The sequence below is a fragment of the Callorhinchus milii genome, unplaced genomic scaffold (assembly GCF_018977255.1).
Source record: "Callorhinchus milii isolate IMCB2004 unplaced genomic scaffold, IMCB_Cmil_1.0 Scaffold25, whole genome shotgun sequence".
Classification (NCBI taxonomy): Eukaryota; Metazoa; Chordata; class Chondrichthyes; order Chimaeriformes; family Callorhinchidae; genus Callorhinchus; species Callorhinchus milii.
The window spans coordinates 6,002,568-6,022,280 of record NW_024704766.1 but is presented as its reverse complement, the minus strand read 5'-3'; the positions used below and the strand labels follow the sequence as shown (position 1 = coordinate 6,022,280).

The following is a 19,713-nucleotide window of genomic DNA, read 5'->3' as shown; positions in this document are numbered from 1 at the left end:
GAGTGAGAGATTGCATGTTCCACAGCCCACCTACTCAGGGAAATTTACAGCTCTGGAATGAAGAGTGCACTCTCTCTCTCTCTCTCTCTCTCTCTCTCTCCCTCTACTATGACGCATTCTGCTTCCCCAATTCCGGAAAGTATTGGGTACAGGTTGGTGAGAGCCAAGGCTTGGGGAATGGGGTTAAAACCACATTGCTTGCCACTAACAGCAATGCCTAGTAACCTTTCCCGCCCCTGTCCAGCTAGAACCACCCGTTAGGGCTTTGGCTTTCAGAATTAACAGGAGCTGAGTGGGAGGATTCCCTACCCCCAGTGACTGATCTGCCCTTCCTGGTCCTGCCGATGGGCAGTGAGTCCCCTTGAATACTGCGGGTGGCTCAGCACCTGGACTAGAGATGGCCACAGAGGGCCGGCTCGATACCGACATTCGATTGCCAAACATTTCACCTGGGAACCAGTTCAGCTCCAAGGAATTACCCTCCCCACCCCCCTCCTCCTCAGGGATCGACTTTGCAGATGATATTGGGCAGAACCTTACCGTGTCTCTCAGTATGGAGATAAATGTTCTCTTGAAGAGGATACAAAACTGGTTGAAGGAGCTTGTGGCGAACGTGTGTTTCTCGATGGGGCCGGTATCCTGAACAGGAAAAAGCAACGTAACGCAGCATTGATAAGGCGCTACATGAAATGCGAGGAATATTATTATTATCATCGCTCCGAGACGGATTAAGGAGACGTGTCTTAACACAACAATCGTTAATACACAGCAACTATTAAATAATTATTTTGTGCGTTTCAAGACGTCCTCCCGACGCGAAAGGCACCGTTTAAAACGTAAACTGCGCGTGTGAGACTGAGACGTACAGGAACAGAAGGAGGCCATTCAGCCCACCGAGCCTGTTCCATGCGGTTTCAATAGCAATTCGCACTTGTATAGCGCCCTCCGCGCAGGGCAGCGTCTCAGAGCGCCTAACAGCGGCGGAGCCTGACTCCGAGCCGGGGGGAGGGGGGGTGGCCGTAAATACGGTCGAAGAGGAAGGTTTCATCAGACCGGTGTGTGAGAGAGCTGTGAGTCGCAGCGGGCCAGCCCCTGCCGACGTACTGTGCACTCACCGTCAGACTCGCTGACTTCCAGGCCGACACGTCACTGCTGTTGGATGCGTTCTTCTTCTCCGCCATACTGCACATCCCGTCCTGCACTGCTTTGAAGAGCATCGGGTTCAGGTCTCCATATTCCCCCGAGGCCACTTCAATAACTGTCCGGGAGAGAGGACGACAACAAATTACATCAATTATTATTATTGGTTATCAGCCTCTCTGCCCCATCCTTTGGAACTCCATCCTGGAATCTCTCCCCCTCTCTCCCTCACTTCCTTTAAGGCCCGTCTCACGACCTTCCTCTGCGACCGCACCTTCGGTCACCCTGCCCCCCCCACCCTCCCTGCCCCCTACCCCTCAAGAGGAAAGTCGAGACGGGCCATGAAGGAGGCAAGGAAGGGGGCAAGGCGAAGCGACTGTGGGACAGAGTTGCAAAGGGTTGGGACAGAGAGGCTGATAATAGTAATGTCAATAATGTGACACAACTGAAGGGCAATTTCTGAAGCGGTGAAGAAAGGGGGTTTGATGGTGGTGGTGGGGGGGGGTGGGGGGAGAGTTATGAAAAAAATAATACTTATGTGGTTACGTACTGAAGTCAGCCGGGTTGTGGTAAGTTGGACAGTACAGACCGACTCCTTTAAGGAAGGGGATGAGACTGGGAACGATCCCTTTGTATATGCACTGCCCTTGGCTCAGAATGAAGAGCTGCAAGACGGAGAAAGGGGACCTGCTTTAGAACACATAATAATATAGTAATAATAATGATAATCCTTGCCTTTGATATCGCGCCTTATCACATCGTTGAGACGTATTTTGTGGGCAAAACGCGGCAACCAATTGCGCACAGCAGCGTCCCACAAACAGTCATGGATTCAGTAACCAAATTACTATTATTTATTTATTGAAGAGATTATTACCCCAGGAAAGTGATCTGCCAATCCACTAACATTGGCAACCAGGTTCCTACTTACTGCTAAGTAAACAGAGGCGCGTGGGGTAAGAAAACGTGCATAAGATTTTGCCCCGCCCGGCTGGGATTTGAACCCGGGTCCTCTCGCTTGCGAGGAGAATGCTCTGACCACTGCGTTACAGGACTGCGTAGATAAGTTTGCTTATTATCGTGCCGGTAGGACTCTGACTTCTGTCTCAGAAGGTTGTAGGTTCAAGCCCCAAATTGGAACTTGGAGCTCACAGTCCATCCAAACACTCCAGTGCTTCAGACCAGACGTTAAGCCAATGTCTCCTATTCAGTTGGACATTAACAATCCCGTAACACTATTCGAAAAAGGAATAGAGTTTCTCTCCCTCTCTCCACGGTGACCTGGTCAATAATTTCTCAAATCAAATTGGTCGCTCACTTCATGGCTGTCTGTGGGGGGATTGTTGGCCAGGATATTTGGATGAAGTTACAATCTCTTTTGGAATAAGGGGACCTTTGACGTGATCTAACATCTCACTCAAAGGACATCGCCTCCGCCACTCCAGCATCGCCTCCCAGCACAGCACAGAACATAAGCCTAGACTTCTGCCCCAACTCACAGCACTACCCAACAAAGATTGGTACGTGTGTGTATATGTGCCTTTGAACGCATTTGAAGCGGGAGAGATGAACACAAAACCAAACGTGTGTTCATTGACCCGCAGTACCATCAAATGCCAACAGAGAGCAGCGGACACCAATGCGGTTGATTTCAGTTGCCCCCCTTTCCTCAATGTTGATGGAGGACGAGCAAAGGTTCCTCTGACCTGGAGCTTCAGGCACTGAGAATGTAGAGCAGCCCCACGTCAGGACTTGAGCTCACTGGGCCAGGCTGACACAGCCAACGTGAAGCTGGCAGCGTTGTCTCCCAGTGCTAATATTCCATCCTCACCCCTTGTCACCAAAATACGGATTAACTGGTCATTCAACAACAAGTGACATTTACACAGTGACTTTCACGTCAGGAGGACGCCCCAAGGTTCTCTACAGTCAGGGATTTGGAATTTGTGTTGGGATCGGGAGGGGTGGCGGGCAGGGAGGGTGACCGAAGGTGCGGTCGAAGAGGAAGGTCTTGAAACGGGCCTTGAAGGAGGCAATGGAGGGGGTGAGGCGAAGGCACTGCGGCAGAGAGGCTGATGGTGAGGTGGAGCGAGCAGGGGACTTGGAGCAGGCCGGAGCCCATGGAGCAGAGGGAGCAGACAAGTCTATATGGAACTCATTGCTCTGTACGTGTGTGTGTGTTCGGGTGGGGGCTGAAGAAATGTTAACACAGTTCAGTTGCCCCATTGAGACGATTGAAACAAGTGTTCTGCGGCGCCACCATGTGGGAGGGGGACTATATAAATGCAAGTCGTTGTCATTGTGACTGATCACCAGTCACTTCACTGCAAAATGTGAGGCACATGGGAGACATTCCAATGCTACTGGGATTTACTCCAAATTTGAGGGTTGGGTTGGGGTAAATTACATAAAAAGACAACTGAATTCAGGTCAGACAGCGTAGCGTCCTTCAGGGGGGATAAATGGGGTTAAGTTTTACCCTGGAGTTAGACTGGTCGGAGCTTAAATTTGATTAGCGGCTTCGAGGTGAGCACTTGCCCCACCTGTCGCGTATCCTGTTACCTCGGGAACGGCAGGTTATCTTGTCGAACACCTCAAAGAGTTGTGGGCAAAAAGTGGTGGACATTTTGCACACAGCAACTTCCCACAAACAGCTATGGAGTGAGCGACCAATTTTATTTGGGGGATTGCCGGCCAGGACACCAGGAGAGAGAGAGAGAGAGTGAGAGAGAGAAATTTCCTTTTCTTTTCGAATACTTTGAACCGCTTACCTTGTCAAACATCTCAAAGAGTTTGGCGCTGGGCTGATGGATGGTACAGATGATGGTTCTCCCACCCTGGGCCAAAGACTTCATCAGGGACACCACCTGGAAACAGGAGGCACTGTCCAGCCCGCTGAGAGAGAGAGAGAGAGAGGGGGTGTGAGGGAGGGAGAGAGAGATGAGGAGAAAAAGGAGAGCGCGAGAGAGTGAGACAGAGAAGGACAGAAGGATGGAGAGAGAGAGAAGGTGCGAGAGGAGACCGAGAGGGAAAGCGAGAAGGCAAGAGAGGAGAAGATGGAGACCAAGAGGGAGAGAGAGAGAAAGAGAGAGAGAGAGGGAGGGAGGGAGAGAGAAGTAGAGAGAGGGAGGAAAGGGGAACCCAGAGACAGAAAATGAATGAGAAAGCACATCAATAATAATTAATAATACTCAGCGTTGCATTTGATACAGCGCCTTATCACATTGAGACGTCTCAAAGCGCTTCACAGCATACACTGTAAAGTGGAGTGACTGTATTTTGTGGGCGAAACAGGGCAGTCAGTTGGCGCACAGCAGTGTCCCATGGAGCCATAAAGTGAGCAACTGATTTTATGTGGGGAAATTGTTGGCCAGGACACCCGGAGAGAGAAACTCCTTTCTCTTTTCGAAGAGTGCCGTGGGATCTTTAACGTCCACCTGAACAGACACACGGGGAGATCGGTTTAACGTACTGGATCTCACTGGTCGCTGGAAAGGACCTACCAAGCAACAACACACATCTTATCTCAACTCAACATGCCACAACTCAATACTCTCGGAGACGCCCACAGAGAGTTAATCTGACCCACCCAGGACCTCTCGACCTGCCCCTCCCAAAAGTCTTGTCCCTTTACAGCGTTGAGCCTGTCCACGTTCCCACTCTCTGTACAAATCTCCACCGTAAACAATGGCCGAACACCGTCTAACTCTTCCCCTTCACCCCCCCCAACACCCCAACAAGGAATTTCGACAGCCTCTTTACCCCCACCCTTTGGAACTCCATCCCACAGTCCCTTTGCCTCCCTCCCTCCCTCCCTCCCTCCCTTATCTCCTTCAAGGCCCGTCTCAAGACCCTCCACTTCGAGTGCGCCTTCGGTCACCCTCCCACTCCTACCCTCCCTGCCCTCCACCCCTCCTGATCCCAAACCCCAGCTCTCGTCCAAATCCCTGACTGTCCAATGCCTCGGGATATCCTCCTGACGTGAAAGCCGCTGCGTAAATGTTGTTGTTGAGGAGACTCGTACCTTGTTGGTTCATCGAAGAACATGACGGGGGGATTGTTGACCAGCTCCAAGGCGATAGCCAGCCTCTTGCGCTGACCTCCAGACAAGGAGAGAGTCCGTGTGTTATAACACTCCAGCAAGCCCAGAGCAGTCAATATCTCATTCACCTTCAAGAGGAAAATAATATTATTATTATTAATAATAATAATTTTGGTTGGCCAGGTGTCTGAAACCCCGTCACTGTGCTTGAGAGTCTCCAAACCAGACTGATAGTTCCTCATGTGTACATCACCTTATTATACATGGAAATTTCCCCCGTCTCTAGAATTGATGGCACGTTCACTCTCTCTCTCTCTCTCTCTCTGGAGGGACACACCATACATTCCCAATTACGTTGTGTTAAACTGTTTCTCTGTGATTTATGTTTTAAGTGAAAGGCGCTGGATAATGAATAATAATAATAATTGCATTTGATAGAGTGCCTTATTCACATCGTCCAGAGATCTCAAAGCTCTTCACAGGATACACTGTAAAGTGGAGTGACTGTGTATTTTGTGGGCCAATGCGGCAGCCAATTTGTACACAGCAGCGTCCCACAACCATGGAGTGAGTGACCAATTTTCTCCCAGGGGAGAGAGAGAAAAATTGCCTTCTCTTTTCGAGCAGGCAGACGAGACCTTGGTTTAACTTTGGATCTAATCTGAATGATGGCATCTTCGATAATGCAACACTCCACCCCCACCAGTGCTGCATTGGAGCGTCAGCTTACACTGCGTGATTCAAACTCCTGACGTGGGGGTGGGCTTGAACCCACAACCTTCGGATTCCAAGATGACTGCGCTAGGCTGACCCACGTGATCGTAAAGTGCTGTGACGGTGCATTTTGTGGGCCAATGCGGCAGCCAATTTGTGGACAGCGACGTCCGCAAACAGCCGTGAAGCTTATAGCTCATTTTATCGGGCGGGGGGTTTTCGGCCAGGACACCGGGAGAGAAACTCTTCTCTTCTCGCATACGTGCAAGTTTCTGATGGAGGAAAAAGACATTTACTCACCAGTTCCTTCTTGACTTCCATTTTCTCGTTGAGTTTCAGATTGGCTGAAACCTGTGAAAATTCGAGTGGAACATTTCAACACCTAACAAGTGAAACTCTGGGCAAGGTACGAACACCCAGATTGTGATGATGATAACAATAATAATAATAATAATAATCCTTGCAATTGATACAGCGCCTTATCACGTCTTCGAGGCGTCTCAAAGTGCTTCACAGAATATACTGTAAAGTGGAGTGACTGTGTATTTTAGTGGGCAGCCAATTGCACACAGCAGTGCCCCACAAACACTCGTGGGATTGAAGACTTATGCGAGCTTGACTGTAAAGGGCTGTAATGTGATCGTACGTACCATCATGGCTTCCAGCACGGAAAGATGCGGCAGAAGCATGTCATCCTGCATGATGTAACAGGACATCTTCCTGAAGGTCCTCAGGTCGCGAGGCTGTCCGTTCACCTGGATCTGACCCTTCATCCCGGTTTTCCTGGAAGCGACGGGAAGAAAACGCAATTATGCACTTTCCTCAGTAGCGTCTCAGCGAGTTTAACGGTGGAGGAGCCTGACTCCGAGCCAGGATGAGGGGGGGGTGTGTGGGGCGGCAGTGGTGGTGGAGGTCGAAAGGGAAGGTTTTCCCCACAGCATGTCAGGAGGACGTCCCAAGTCACTGGAGTGAAGGGTTTGCACCCGAGCTGTGGGATTGAAATCAAGAGGAGTGGAGGGCAAGGGGGGAGGGGTGAGGGGAGGGTGACCGAAGGCAACGGTCAAATAGGAGGGTCTTGAGGACGAGCTTAGAGGATGGAAAAGGAAGGGATGTGGTGGGGGAAGCGAGACAGAGGGGACAAAACAACTTGCATTTGAATGGCATTTGCTCTTCACGCGGGATAGAGTCTCGGAGCCCTCAGCAGCTGATAGAGGAAGAGAGTTGGACCTGATTGTTACTGAGGCTCACCTGTAACCAGCCAGGATGTTCATGAAGGTTGATTTGCCGGCGCCTGAAGGTCCCATGATGCCAATCAGCTCTCGACTGCAGAATTTCCCAGACAGACATTTCAGGAGAGTCTTGTAGCCTTGAAAGAAAGAAAAAGAAGTGTTTGGTGTTGGTGGAGAGGAGGACAACACACCAAAAGGGAGAATTCCGCACGGACGGAGTGGGGGGGGGGGGGGAAGGGGGAGAAAGGGTGTCCTGTAGCTCAGTGGTTAGAGCGCTCGCCTCTCAAGCAAGAGGGTTCAATTCCTGGATGGGGAGAAACCTTAGGCAAGTTTCCGTACTCCACACACCTCCATTTACCAGCAGTAAGTAGGGACTCAGTTGTTACTCGTGAATCGCTTTCCGGGGGTAATAATCCGTCCAAAAAAAGAATTGGTCACTCAATCCACGGCTGTTTGTAGGACGCTGTTGCGTGCAATTGGCTGCTACGTTCCACCCGCAAAATATACAGTCAATTCACTTTACAGTATAATAATAATAATCCTTGCATTTGATATAGCGCTTTTCACGTCGGGAGGACATCCTGAAGCGCTTCACAGAACACACTGTAAAGTGAATTGACTGTATATTTGTGGGCGAACGCGGCAGCATATTCCGTGAAGCGCTTTGAGACGTCTCAACGAGGTGATAAGGCGCTGCAGCAAAGCAAGCATTATTAGTAACATTATTAAAACGCACAGTCACTACGCACCACAGGAAAAAATTGTGAGAGGTATTCAGATACAGTTTGACAACCAGATAAGGCGCCACATCAAATGCAAGGATTATTAATTATTAATTATTATCATTATAACCCAGCTCCTTCACTCTCGCCTTCGCAAGATTTCTCTTTGACAGAGAGAGGTTAAGTGAGGTAGTCCATAATTCTCTTGGTGCTATCTGCAGCCGTTGCCACGGTAACGAGAGCACGGATTAAATAACGGATGGAGTTATTGGTAATAAACTATTCATATCAGTGCCTCGGAGGCTTCTTATTCACTGTAACATCAGGGCAAGATGATGAGCACTGATCTTTCCTCTGGGGGTGAGGGTGAGGAGTCTGGATGTGAATTTAGGTCACTTTGATAATAATAATAATCCTTGCATTTGATACAGTCCTTGAGACGTCTCAAAGCGCTTCACGGAATATACGGTAAAGTGGATTGACCGTATTTTCGTGGCCGAAACGCGGCAGCCAATTGCTCACAGCAGCGTTCCACAAACGGGAATTAACCAGCATACTTTTTTCTCTCTTCCCGGCCTATGTCGAGGGTTATGTTAGTGAATTAGGGATTTCAAACTCTCTCTCTCTCTCTCCCAATTGCTCCGCCTTTCCCCCTCCTTGTCCTCTTTTAGATCACGACTGAAGACCTTCCTCTTCGAGAACCGTACTTACAATCACCTCCTCCCTCCCTCCCTCCCTCCCTCCGCCCCCGGCTCGGTGTCAGGCTCCACCACTGTTAAGCTCTCAGAGACGCTGTACAAATGCAAGTTGTTGTTTGTTCATCAAAGGACTGAGAGCGAGAGAGAAAGGGAGAAAAGACAACAAAAGAGACAGAAAGAATGAGAGAGAAAGAGCAACAATGAAAGTCAGGTGTTTTATATATTTTTTAGATATTTATATTTTTAGGTGTGCGATTGGCTGCTGTGTCTCACCCACAAAACACAGTCACTCCACTTTACAGTATAGCCTTTGAAGCGCTTTGAGACGCCTCAATGGCGTGATAAGCGCAGTATCAAATGCAAGGATTGTTATAATCCTAAATTCCTGTGTGTAACGGTTCGAGGTGTCTGACAGCAAGACTCCCCCTTTGAAGCCTTTCTGCTGAATCCTATGCCAGCTTTTCCACGACCCAAATGAAGCCATCAGATTATCGCTACGTGGCAGCGAATTAGCAGAGATAGGGCTCTCTCAGGCTGGCAACAAGCAAAGGGCCTTAAAAGAGCTGGTAGCAGTGGCTAATGCATTTTTACTTCAGGTAATACAGCTATTATTAGATTAGATCAGTCACAAAAGACTGAATTACTCCCATTGCCTGACGTCACCCTCACTTCTCTTCCAGGAATCAGCGCTGTTGTATCGATCGATCGACCCACTGGCAGAATTTAGAACGGCAGTGTTAGCTAACCTAAGAGCAGCAACGGGGCAGGAATGAGCTCAGGATCTAATAATAATAATAATAATAATAATCCTCGCATTTGATATAGCGCTTTTCACGTCGGGAGGACGTCCCAAAGCGCTTCACAGAACACACTGTAAAGTGAATTGACTGTATATTTGTGGGCGAACGCGGCGGCCAATTGCGCACAGCAATGTCCCACAAACAGTCATGGATTGAAAATGACCAATTTATTATTGTTTTTGGTTTTGGAGGGATTATTATTAGGCTCTGTGTGGAGTAAGGAAACTTGCCCAAGGTTTCGCCCTCTGCCTGGAATTGAACTCAGGTCTCTCGCTTGCAAAGCGAGTGCTCTAACTAACCACTGAGCTACAGGACTCCATGTAGAATGTAGATCCATTCCCTCCCCTCTCTCCTCTCCTCTCCCCCACCCCTCCTCTCTTACCCCCTTCCCACAAAATCAAGGGAAAAATGAACAAAACTAAATCAACAACAGCAGCTTGTATTTATAGAGCGCTCTTCAAATGGGGTAGAGTCTCAGAGCGCTCCAAGTACATCCATTCACTGGAATCCTGTAGCGTAGTGGTTAGAACACCCGCCTCGTAAGTGAGAAGACCTGTATTTGATTCCCGGGCGGGTCAGGGCAAAACCTTCGGCAAGTTTACTCCACACACCTCTGTTTTCATAGCAGTTAGCAGGAAACCGGTTGTTAGTCGATTGGCGGATTGCTTTCAGGGTGTAATAATCCCTCCAAAAAAGAAATAATAACAATAATAATCTGATCACTCAATCCACGACTGTCTGTGGATACGCTGCCGTGCGCAACTGCCGCATTTCACCCACAAAGTACACAATCAATCCAATACACAGTATGTTCTGAGAAGCGCTTTGAGGCGTCTCAACGAGGCTTGATTGAGGCACTCTCTTTGTCAGAGTTGCATTCACTATACTGTACAACAACAAAAACAACAACAAGTTACATTTGTACTAACAAAACACACATCAACCTCCATCAACCTCCCCCTCAGGGACTATCTTTTAAGAGCGAAGAGGAAACAGGTTGGGTCCTGTATGGCAATTTATCCTGGGCGGAAATGAACACGGGAGCTTTGGACAGACAGCCGGGTGTCCATTAAGGAAATGGAGAGTTCAGTGAGACCACAGGGCTTTTAAACACAGCAAATGGTCTTAACGCCAGTGAAGGATTATTGCACAGTGTCAGACCTGCTGAGAGGAATGCGACACTGCGAACCTCGCCACAGCAACGCAATCTGCCTTGATTTACGTTGACTTCACAATCCCAGGGGGAATCACAGAACAACATCACACAGGGCAGGAAAAAGCCCTTCAGCCCATCATTTTAATGCACTCGGCACGTGGAATCCCATAGCGTAGTGAGCGAGAGGAGCTAGGGTCGATTCCCGGACGGGCAGGGCGAAACCTTAGGCAAGTTTCCTTGCTCCACGCGCTTCTGTTTACCCGGCAGTAAGTAGGAACCCGGTTGTTAGTCGATTGGCGGATCGCTTTCAGGGAGTAATAATCCCTCAAAAGTTTTTTTTTTTAAATTGGGTCACTCAATCCATGACTGTTTGTGGGACACTGTTGTGTGCAATTGGCCACCGCATTTCTTATGGCTACAAGCTTACTCAGCTGTTGTTAATACAGGGTTGGACAGGTACCATTGGGGCTGAGTTCAACGGAGAGTTGTATTCATTAATAATTAAAATGTCAGTGAAATTAAGAAAACCACAAACACCGCTGCCAAATATACCTCTCTGAGCGCTCGGAGACTCATAGGTGATGAAATATTAAATATGTGGAGACCTGTAACATATTGGTTGGAGCACTTGCCTCGCAAGCGAGGGGATCCGGGTTTGATTCCCGTTCGAGTCAGCGCAAAACCTCAGACAAGCTTCCTTACTCTACACGCCTCTGTTTAACGATCGGTACGCAGGAGCCGGCTTGTTAGTCAATCGGCGGATCGCTTTCCGGGGGTAATAATATCTTTGCCCACAAAAAAGAGAGTCACTCCACTTTGCAATCCATGCTGTGAAGCGCTTTGAATGCCTCAGCGATGTGATAAGCCTTTAAATCAAATGCGAGGGGTTATTATTATTATTATTAATAATGCCTCCCGAAAAAATGTGGTCACTCGATCCACGACTGTTTGTGGGACACTGCTGTGCGCAAAGGCTGCCCCGTTTCGCTCACAAAAGAGAGGGGAGATCGCAGGATCAGTTTGGATGAAGGCTGCAAAGTGGAAATTATAATAATAATAATAATAATAATAATAAAGGTAGGAGTGACACAGACTCGACAGGACAAAATGGTTGCCTCCTACGACTGCCAAGTTTACGTGAATAAAATCACACGTACATTCAGAAAGGAAGGAACCTGTGGTAAGAGAGAGAGAGAGTGAGAGAGAGTGGCATGGGGGGGGGGGGGGGGAGAAAAAAAATACAAAGTGAAAGAAAGCGTTAAGTCGTGCTTTGGCAGGAAAAAAAGAAGCCTACAACGAAAACACAAATGTACCCTATATTTTTGCATTTTTGTTTAGTTAATTTATTCCGTGGATTTTGCATGTGAGCCCTAAACTACTCCCCTTCCCCCAGACCTGCCCCCACACACACACCCCCCCTCGACCAATGCATCTACAGACAACAGCCCCTTATCGCAAGACCTCGCTTTGCATAGCCGAGCATCAGTCAGTTCACACCCCAGCCCCCTCTCTCACTCTCTCTCTCTCTTGCTTTCTCCCTGCGGCAGTTTGCGTGTGCGTGTGACAGCTCAGTCTCTATCTCGCTGCTGTCATCTACAGCGCAGGAAGAGAAGATAAGGGTTACTACAGGTCGACGGCTGTTAGTAACCCAGCCTTGCTCTCCCCTGCTTTCTCTCTCTCTCTCCCTCCCTCCCCCTCTCTCTCTCTCTCTCTCTCGCTCGCTCGCAGATCCCTGACTTAAGCTCTCGGAAAAACGCTGCAACACGGACCGCACGCCTGGCCGCTCCGGCGCTCATCCCAAACCACACACTCGCTTTCTCCAACCGTTTCCCAGACGCAATTTTAATAACAATAATGATCCTCGCATTTGACCCAGCGCCTTATCACGCCGATTGAGACGTCTCAAAGCGCTTCACAGGATACACTGTAAACTGCAGTGACTGTGTATTTTGTGGGCGAAACGCAGCTGCCAATTGCGCACAAATTGAGTGATCAATTTTACTTGCGGGGCTTCCCCAAACACAAGGATTATTCTCATTCTTATTGTTATTATTACTAATATTAACCTCTCCGACCGCACCTTTGGTCAGCCCCACCTCCCTTACTCGGCCTCCAACCCTTCTCTGAGATGCTAACATGCCTGAAGGGCGCTATTCAAATGCGAGCTGTCATTTGTTTAGCGTTGTACGGTGGGTGCCCGTTGCAGTCGAACAGATTATTTCAACCGTGGATCATGCACGCATCCTGAGCGGGGTTACTGCAGTTCATTGCACGGTTACAAACAGCCGTGGGCCACAATCTGTCTCTCAGTCAGCCCACACCACATAAGTTCTCAGTCTCCAACCACATGCTGACATCTGCAGCTCTGAAGAGGGAAGGTCAAGGTGCAGCCCTTGTTCTCTTTCCTCACGTGAATCGTCCAGACTGACTCCCCCGACCCCCCACCCCACTGCGAAAAAAAATTGGGGACGGAGAGATGTGGAAAGAGCGGCCTCACCTTCCACCTTCCCTCCCCATCCATCAGGTAACCATCCTGCAATCCCCAGGTGTCTGACACACGCGGGAACATCGTGGTTTAAGAGTCTCCAAACCAAGCCGAGATTTCCATGCATTCCATCTACACATAGAAATCCCAGAGAGATAGATTGTTGGAATGGAATGCGTCCTCTCTCTCTCCCTTGAGGAACACATCCTGCATACCTAATTCCGGAAAGTATTGGGTGCAGGTTGGCAAGAGCCAAGGCTTGGGGGGAACCCAGAGCATGCGTTGGGGTAACTGCTGGAGTCTAACCATCTAAAACTACATAGCTTGTCATTGAAATCGTTGTCTAGCAAGCTTTCCTGCTGGTTGTCCAACTAGGAGCACCCTAACCGTTAGGGCTTTGGCTTGCAGGGTTAACAGGAGCTGAGTGGGTGACTCCCTGCCCCCAGTGTTTGATCAAAAAATGTGTGTGTGGGGGGAAGGGATGGGGCTTCACCCCCATAGCTGTCCAGTCCAGGTCCACAACAAGTTATCAAGAAATTTGATTAAGGAACAGTGCAAGTTGGCCTCCATTGAGTAAAGCAACCCACCTCCCCACCCATTCTAACCCAGTGTTTCGGGTTCGTAAATGCAAACACTGCAATATAACGGGTCCATGGAAAAAAAATGGCCTCCAACCTGAGGTCCGGGGGCATCAGGTCACCACTTGGAGTAGAGAAGATTAAGGGGAGATTTAATAGAAGTGTTCAAAATTATGAAAAGGTGCCACATAATAGACTAATGAATAAGGTCAGACCATGTGGAGTCAGGGGAAAAATAGCAGAATGGATAGAAAGCTGCTGCAAACCAGAAAACATGGGGGTAAAGGGTAACTACTCAGACTGGCAGGGGGTGGGCAGTGGTGTTCCACAAGGATTGGTATTCGGACCACTGTCGTTCACAATGTACATTAATGATTTGGACTCGGGAATCAGAAGGACAATTTCAAAATTTGCGAACGCCATCAAATTAGGGGGAGTAGTTAAAACAGAGGAGGATTGCAACACATTACAGCAAGACATTAATAAACTTGCTGAGTGGGCATTTAAATGGCAAATGCATTTCAATGTAGAAAAGTGTGAGGCGGTACATTTTAGTAGAAGGAAGACACATACATCCTGGAAAATAAAAACCTAAATGGGGTAAAGGAGCAAAGGGATCGAGGGGTACGCGTACACAATTCACTAAAAGTAGCAACGCAGGTTAATAAGGCCATAAAAAAGGAAAACCGGACATTGGGGTTCATTTCTAGACGGATAGAAATGAAAAGTGGGGAAGTTATGGTAAATTCCTGTAGAATCTTGTTTAGACCACACTCCAAATACTGTGTGAAGTTCTGGTCCCCACATTATAGAAGGGATGTACAGGCACTGGAGAGGGAGCAAAGGAGATTCACACGGATGATCCCACAACTGAGAGGTTATACCTATCAGGAAAGGCTGAACATACTTGGACTCTTTTCTCTTGAAGAGGGTAAGGGGTGACCTGATAGAGGTCTTTAAAATGATGAAAGGTTTTGATAGGGTCGACATAGGGAAGATGTTTCCACTTGTGGGGGAGTTCAAAACCAGTGGCCATCAATATAAAATAGTCACAAATTGATCAAATAGGGAAGTTAGAAGAAATTTCTTCACACAGAGAGTTGTTGAGGCAAATGGCATAGATGTATTTAAGGGGAAGCTGGAGAGGTACATGAGGGAAAAAGGAAAAGAAGGTTATGCTTGAAGGCTTAGTTGAGGAAGGGCAGGAGGAGGCTCAGGTGGAGCATAAACACCGGCATAGACCAGTTGGGCCAAATAGCCCGTTTCTGTACTGTATATTCCAATGTATTCTAATGAGGGGATTTGATAGAGTTAATAAGGAGAAACTGTTTCCACTTGTGGGTGGGTCGGTAATCAGAGGACACAGATTTAAGATGAGAACCAGAGGGGAGTTGTTCTGACCTGTTATGCTCTTCCTGAAAGGATGGTTGAAGCAGTTTCGATAACAACCTTCAAAAGAGAAGTTGATAGATATTTGAGGAGTTTGCAGGGCTACGGGGAGAGTGCGGAGGAGTGGGATTAATTCAGATAGCTTTTTCAAAGAGCCGGTACAACACGATGGGCCAAACGGCCTCCTTCTGTGCTGCGTAGTTTTATGAGTCTATGATTAGAGGGAGCCAGACAACCCAATCCAGAAGTGTACCTCATTTCCTGTACCCCCAGGCCAACAGGACACCCGTGATACAGCGAAGCCCTTATTAATAATAATCCATTTGTTATTGAGGCTCATCAGGACGTCTCTTGGAGCTCGACGGGATTTTAGCATGAAGTGTAGTGACTGTGTGTTTAGGCAAAAAGAACTACATGGTTGCTCTAACAGTAAATGGGACCCTGACTGCTTACAGAAAAGCCAAGAATGCTGTTGGCACATTAATAACCATAAATTTTGATTCAGCCACGTGTGTCTGTGTGTCTGTGTGTGCGTGCGTGTGCGCGCCCACAAGTAATGCATTTGGCTAATTACTTCTACCCAGACTGGAAACTGCGTGCAACCTTGTTCTGTTTAACAGAGTGGGGGAGGGGTGGATGTTCTACATGTGATGTAGGGGATTTTACACCACAACTTTACACCATGCTAAAATTTTATCAGTAATGATCCTTGCCTTTGGCACAACGCCCGTCACTTGGGGAGGACGTCACAAAGCGCTTCACGGGATATTTACCGTGAAGTGGAGTGACTGTATTTGTAGGCGGCTTGATCACACACAGCAAAGTCCCATAGACAGACGTGCAACAAATGAACAGTTTTATCTGTCGACGAGTTCACCAGGAGAGAGAGAGAGAGAAAGTCTCTTCACTTTTCGAGTAGTGTCACAGGATCTTTAAAGTCCACCAGAATAGACACAAATAGGACCTAAACGTCTCATCTCTGACGGCACCTCTGATAATGTAAACTCTGCCCCCAGTGCTGCTTTGGAATGTCAGTGTTGACTAACGTGAGCTGTAGTCCTGACGTGGGGCTTGAACCCACAACCTTCTGACTCGGAGGCAAGACCGCTGGCGACTGAACCAGGGTGGCACACAAGGTGTTCAAGATTGGAGAATCTTGTTGGTACAATGCAGATTAACAACAGAGAAAGGAGGTCAGTTGGCTCATCGTGGTTATGCTGACTGGGTGAAAGAGCTTTGCTTTCAGTCCCTGTTCCCCTCGTTTCCGAAACAAGCCGCACTTTTTTAAAGACTCAAAATGAGACCAGTATCCTCATTTTGGTCAGCTGATAATCATCACTGGTGATAATATCACACAGCTCATTTCCACTTACCATCTCCTCCACGCTCACAAGAACCAAAAGTTATCAGAAGATCAGTTTAGCTGAAGAGAGCCCATCTTTTCCTTGAACCCAAATTCCTATTATAGCATCGAGACAGTTCTCAAATAAGTCCTGGCCTAAACCACCCGTCCTGGTAACAATTCCCCCTTCCCTACCCCCTCCCCAACCACCGCAATTTTGCTTCATGTCGCCTAACCCAAGCTTTATGGTCGGCCAGCAAAATACATTTTCTTGATTGAATGTTTCTTGATGTATGCCATACATCCGTCCAAGAAAAAATACTGAAAACGCACTACCGTACCGATCAAACACGGACTTGGCCAGACTTTTTTTGAAGGGATTATTACCCTCAGAAAGTGATACGCTAATTGATTAACAACAGGGTTTCTACTTACTGCTAAGTAAACAGAGGCGTGTGTGTGTGTGTGTGTGTATGTGTGTTTGTGGAATAAGGTAACTTGCCTAAGGTGTGGCCCTGCCTGGGAATCGAACTCGGGTCCTCTCACTGCAAGGCGAGCACTCCAACCACTATGCTACGGGGGGCGGGGGGGGGGATTGCACTCTTGACAGCCCCAGGACACAAGTTGACCACCATGGCTTTACAAAGCAGGTGAGCACTAAGCTCTGCTCAGCTACACAAACCACCTACACGAGTCTCAATTCAATATGTGGCTCCATTTCCTGAAACCAATGCACAAAGTGAAGTTCTCGGATTTCACAAGCAGTTAAATACACACAAACACACACGCACTAAATTCATACAGATTTCCAGGCAGTGGAATAATTTGGATAGCGTTCAATTAGACTGAATGAACTAGCTAATGAGTTAGGCCCAGTTGTCTCTCATCTGCCACCTCATGTTTCTTCTAATCAAGTTAAGCACATGATCAGGTCTGCAATTAAAACAAAAACATCCTCGGAAGCATTAAGCTTCTTAGGTGGGATTTGATTTCGCTTTATTTCACCAAATTTGCAGTTGAGGCAACTTGGTCTTAACCTCTTCCCTGCCACACTCGTTCATCCATTTTACCAACACTGATAATAATAATCCTTGCATTTGATATAGCGCCTGATCACGTCTTTGAGACGTCTCAAAGCGCTTCACAGAATGCACTGTGAATTGACTGTATATTTTGTGGGTGAAAAGCTGCAGAAAATTGCCCACAGCAATGTCCCGCAAACAGTCGTGGATTGAGGGACCAAATTATTTTAAGCGATTATCAGGAAAGTGATCTGCCAATTGACCAACAACCGGGTTCCTACTTACTGCTGGGTAAACAGAGGCATGTGTGTGGAGTAAGGAAACTTGCCTAACCACCCTGTCAGGTTTCACCCTGACCGGGAATCAAACTCAAGTCCTCTCGCTTGCGAGGCGAACGCTCTAACCACTGAGCTACAGCAATCCACTGCCTTGTATTTGTTGAAGGGGAGGAATTAACACCCTTTCCTTATCACGGCAACTCATAGCAAATACAGGTGTCAAAACATACATGATGAGTGTTGAGTTGGTTCAGGACAAACTCATGATTTTGGTTGATATCAACCTCCATAACATCACCAGATGGCAGTCACTGAGAAGATGTTGTCCCTTTAAGACTCTCTTTAAGACGCCGTCCCTTTGAGATGTGTGCTGAACCAGGAAGGTCACAATGGCACGTCCTGGCACAGATACAGCAGTTACCCATGAAATGCTTCCCGCACCGGTCACCACGAGCGAGATATGAGAGGCATCACTTTCCCCTCGTAGGAGATCGATAGCTAAGTAGGTAATAGGTCAGACGTGGAGTCTCACTGGGAACAACGCAAATCCCCCAGAGGACACAAAGGGTCTCAGCAAAGCCAAATGTGCATGTCTGACTGGTGGCAACACTCCAAGTCTGGCTAATCAGCTGCTGTAAATAACAGATCTGCTTACTGCTCGCTCACAATCCCAGGTAAATACTGCACTGAGCACTAAACTGCCCAACGTCGAGACTGGAAAATGGTGGGATTTTAAGCATACAGAAAGAAGGAGGCCATTCGGCCTATCAAGCCCATGCTGACATCTCTAAAAGATTCATTCTCTCCACCTCACCCCCCCAATCCCCACTTGAGGTGCTGTCCTTCAGATGAGATGGTTTTGGTCGATGTTAAGGATCCAACCAATCCCTCCCCCCAAAAAATTTGGGCATTCAACCCACGACTGTTTGTGGGACACTGCTGTGCATAATTGGATGCCATACTTCACCCACAAATTAATCCTCTTTACAGAATATTCTATGAAGCGCTTTGAGACAATGTAATACAATGATGTAATAAGGCGCTATAATGCAAGGAGTATTATGATTATCATCATCATTAAAACTCCTGAGTTTAATTCTCAGCAAAGTACTCTAGAACATTAAAGCCAGACCTCATGACTCATTGGCCAGTTGCCACACTTGGCATCTCCATGGTTCAAGGTATTCAAAAGCCTCTGTGGCCTCCAGAGCTTCCAGTCATCAATATACAGAAAGAGCTGGAGACGGAGAGAGAGTGAGAGACAGAGAGAGAGAGAGAGAGAGCGGCAAGGCAGTAATTGGATTGAGGTCCAGAGGACTTAAGAACATAAGAATTTGCTCGGTGAAAGAAGACTAAGGTCCATCCAGTTCACCTGGCACCATCCTGGCAGTCGTATGACATGTCGTGTCCCACTCAAACTATACATAAGAACATAAGAACATAAGAATTAGGAGCAGGAGTAGGCCATTCGGCCCCTCGAGCCTGTGCCCCGCCATTGGATTAGATCATGGCTGATCTTCAGACCTAATTCTAATTACCAGCCCTATCCCCATATCCCCTAATCCCTCTATTTTTTAAAAATCTATCAGTCTCAGCCTTGAAGATGTTCAAGGACTGACATCTACAGCCTTCTGCGGTAGTGAGTTCCATAAATTCACGGCCCTCTGAGTGAAGAAATGTTTCCTCAACTCTGTTCTAAAAGGCTGACCCTTGAATTTTCAGACTGTGACCCCCGGTTATAGATTCTCCTTCCAGGGGAAACAGTCCCTCAGTGTCTACTTTATCAGCCCTTTAAGAACCTTATATGTTTCAATAAGATCCCCCCTAATTCTTCTGTTCTCCAGAGAGTACAGCCCCAGTTTATTCAGCCTCTCCTCATAGGTCAGTCCCCTCATTCCAGGCACTAACCGAGTGAATCTACGCTGCACCCCTCGAGGGCAAGTATGTCCTTTTTTAAATAAGGACCAAAACTGCACACGATCCTCTCGGTGCGGTCTCACAAGGCCCTATACAGTTGCAGCAAGACTTCCCTACTCTTTACTCTAAACCCTTTGCAATGAACGCGAACGCCTTCTTAGTTGCTGCTGCACCTGCAAACTAACTTTTTGAGACTGGTGT

General features: G+C 47.8%; 1 protein-coding gene across 1 annotated transcript in view; it reads right to left on the bottom strand.

Annotated features, from left to right (window-relative positions):
* abcg4a (ATP-binding cassette, sub-family G (WHITE), member 4a) overlaps positions 1-19,713 on the bottom strand; it is a 36,474-nt gene that overhangs the window by 7,937 nt on the left and 8,824 nt on the right. The window contains exons 3-10 of the mRNA XM_042343976.1: positions 7,145-7,262; positions 6,547-6,679; positions 6,197-6,247; positions 5,165-5,310; positions 3,912-4,035; positions 1,691-1,805; positions 1,116-1,258; positions 541-639 (exon numbers count right to left, since the gene is read on the bottom strand). Coding sequence (XP_042199910.1) covers positions 541-639; positions 1,116-1,258; positions 1,691-1,805; positions 3,912-4,035; positions 5,165-5,310; positions 6,197-6,247; positions 6,547-6,679; positions 7,145-7,262 — 929 coding nt within the window. The remainder of the gene's footprint in view (positions 1-540; positions 640-1,115; positions 1,259-1,690; positions 1,806-3,911; positions 4,036-5,164; positions 5,311-6,196; positions 6,248-6,546; positions 6,680-7,144; positions 7,263-19,713) is intronic.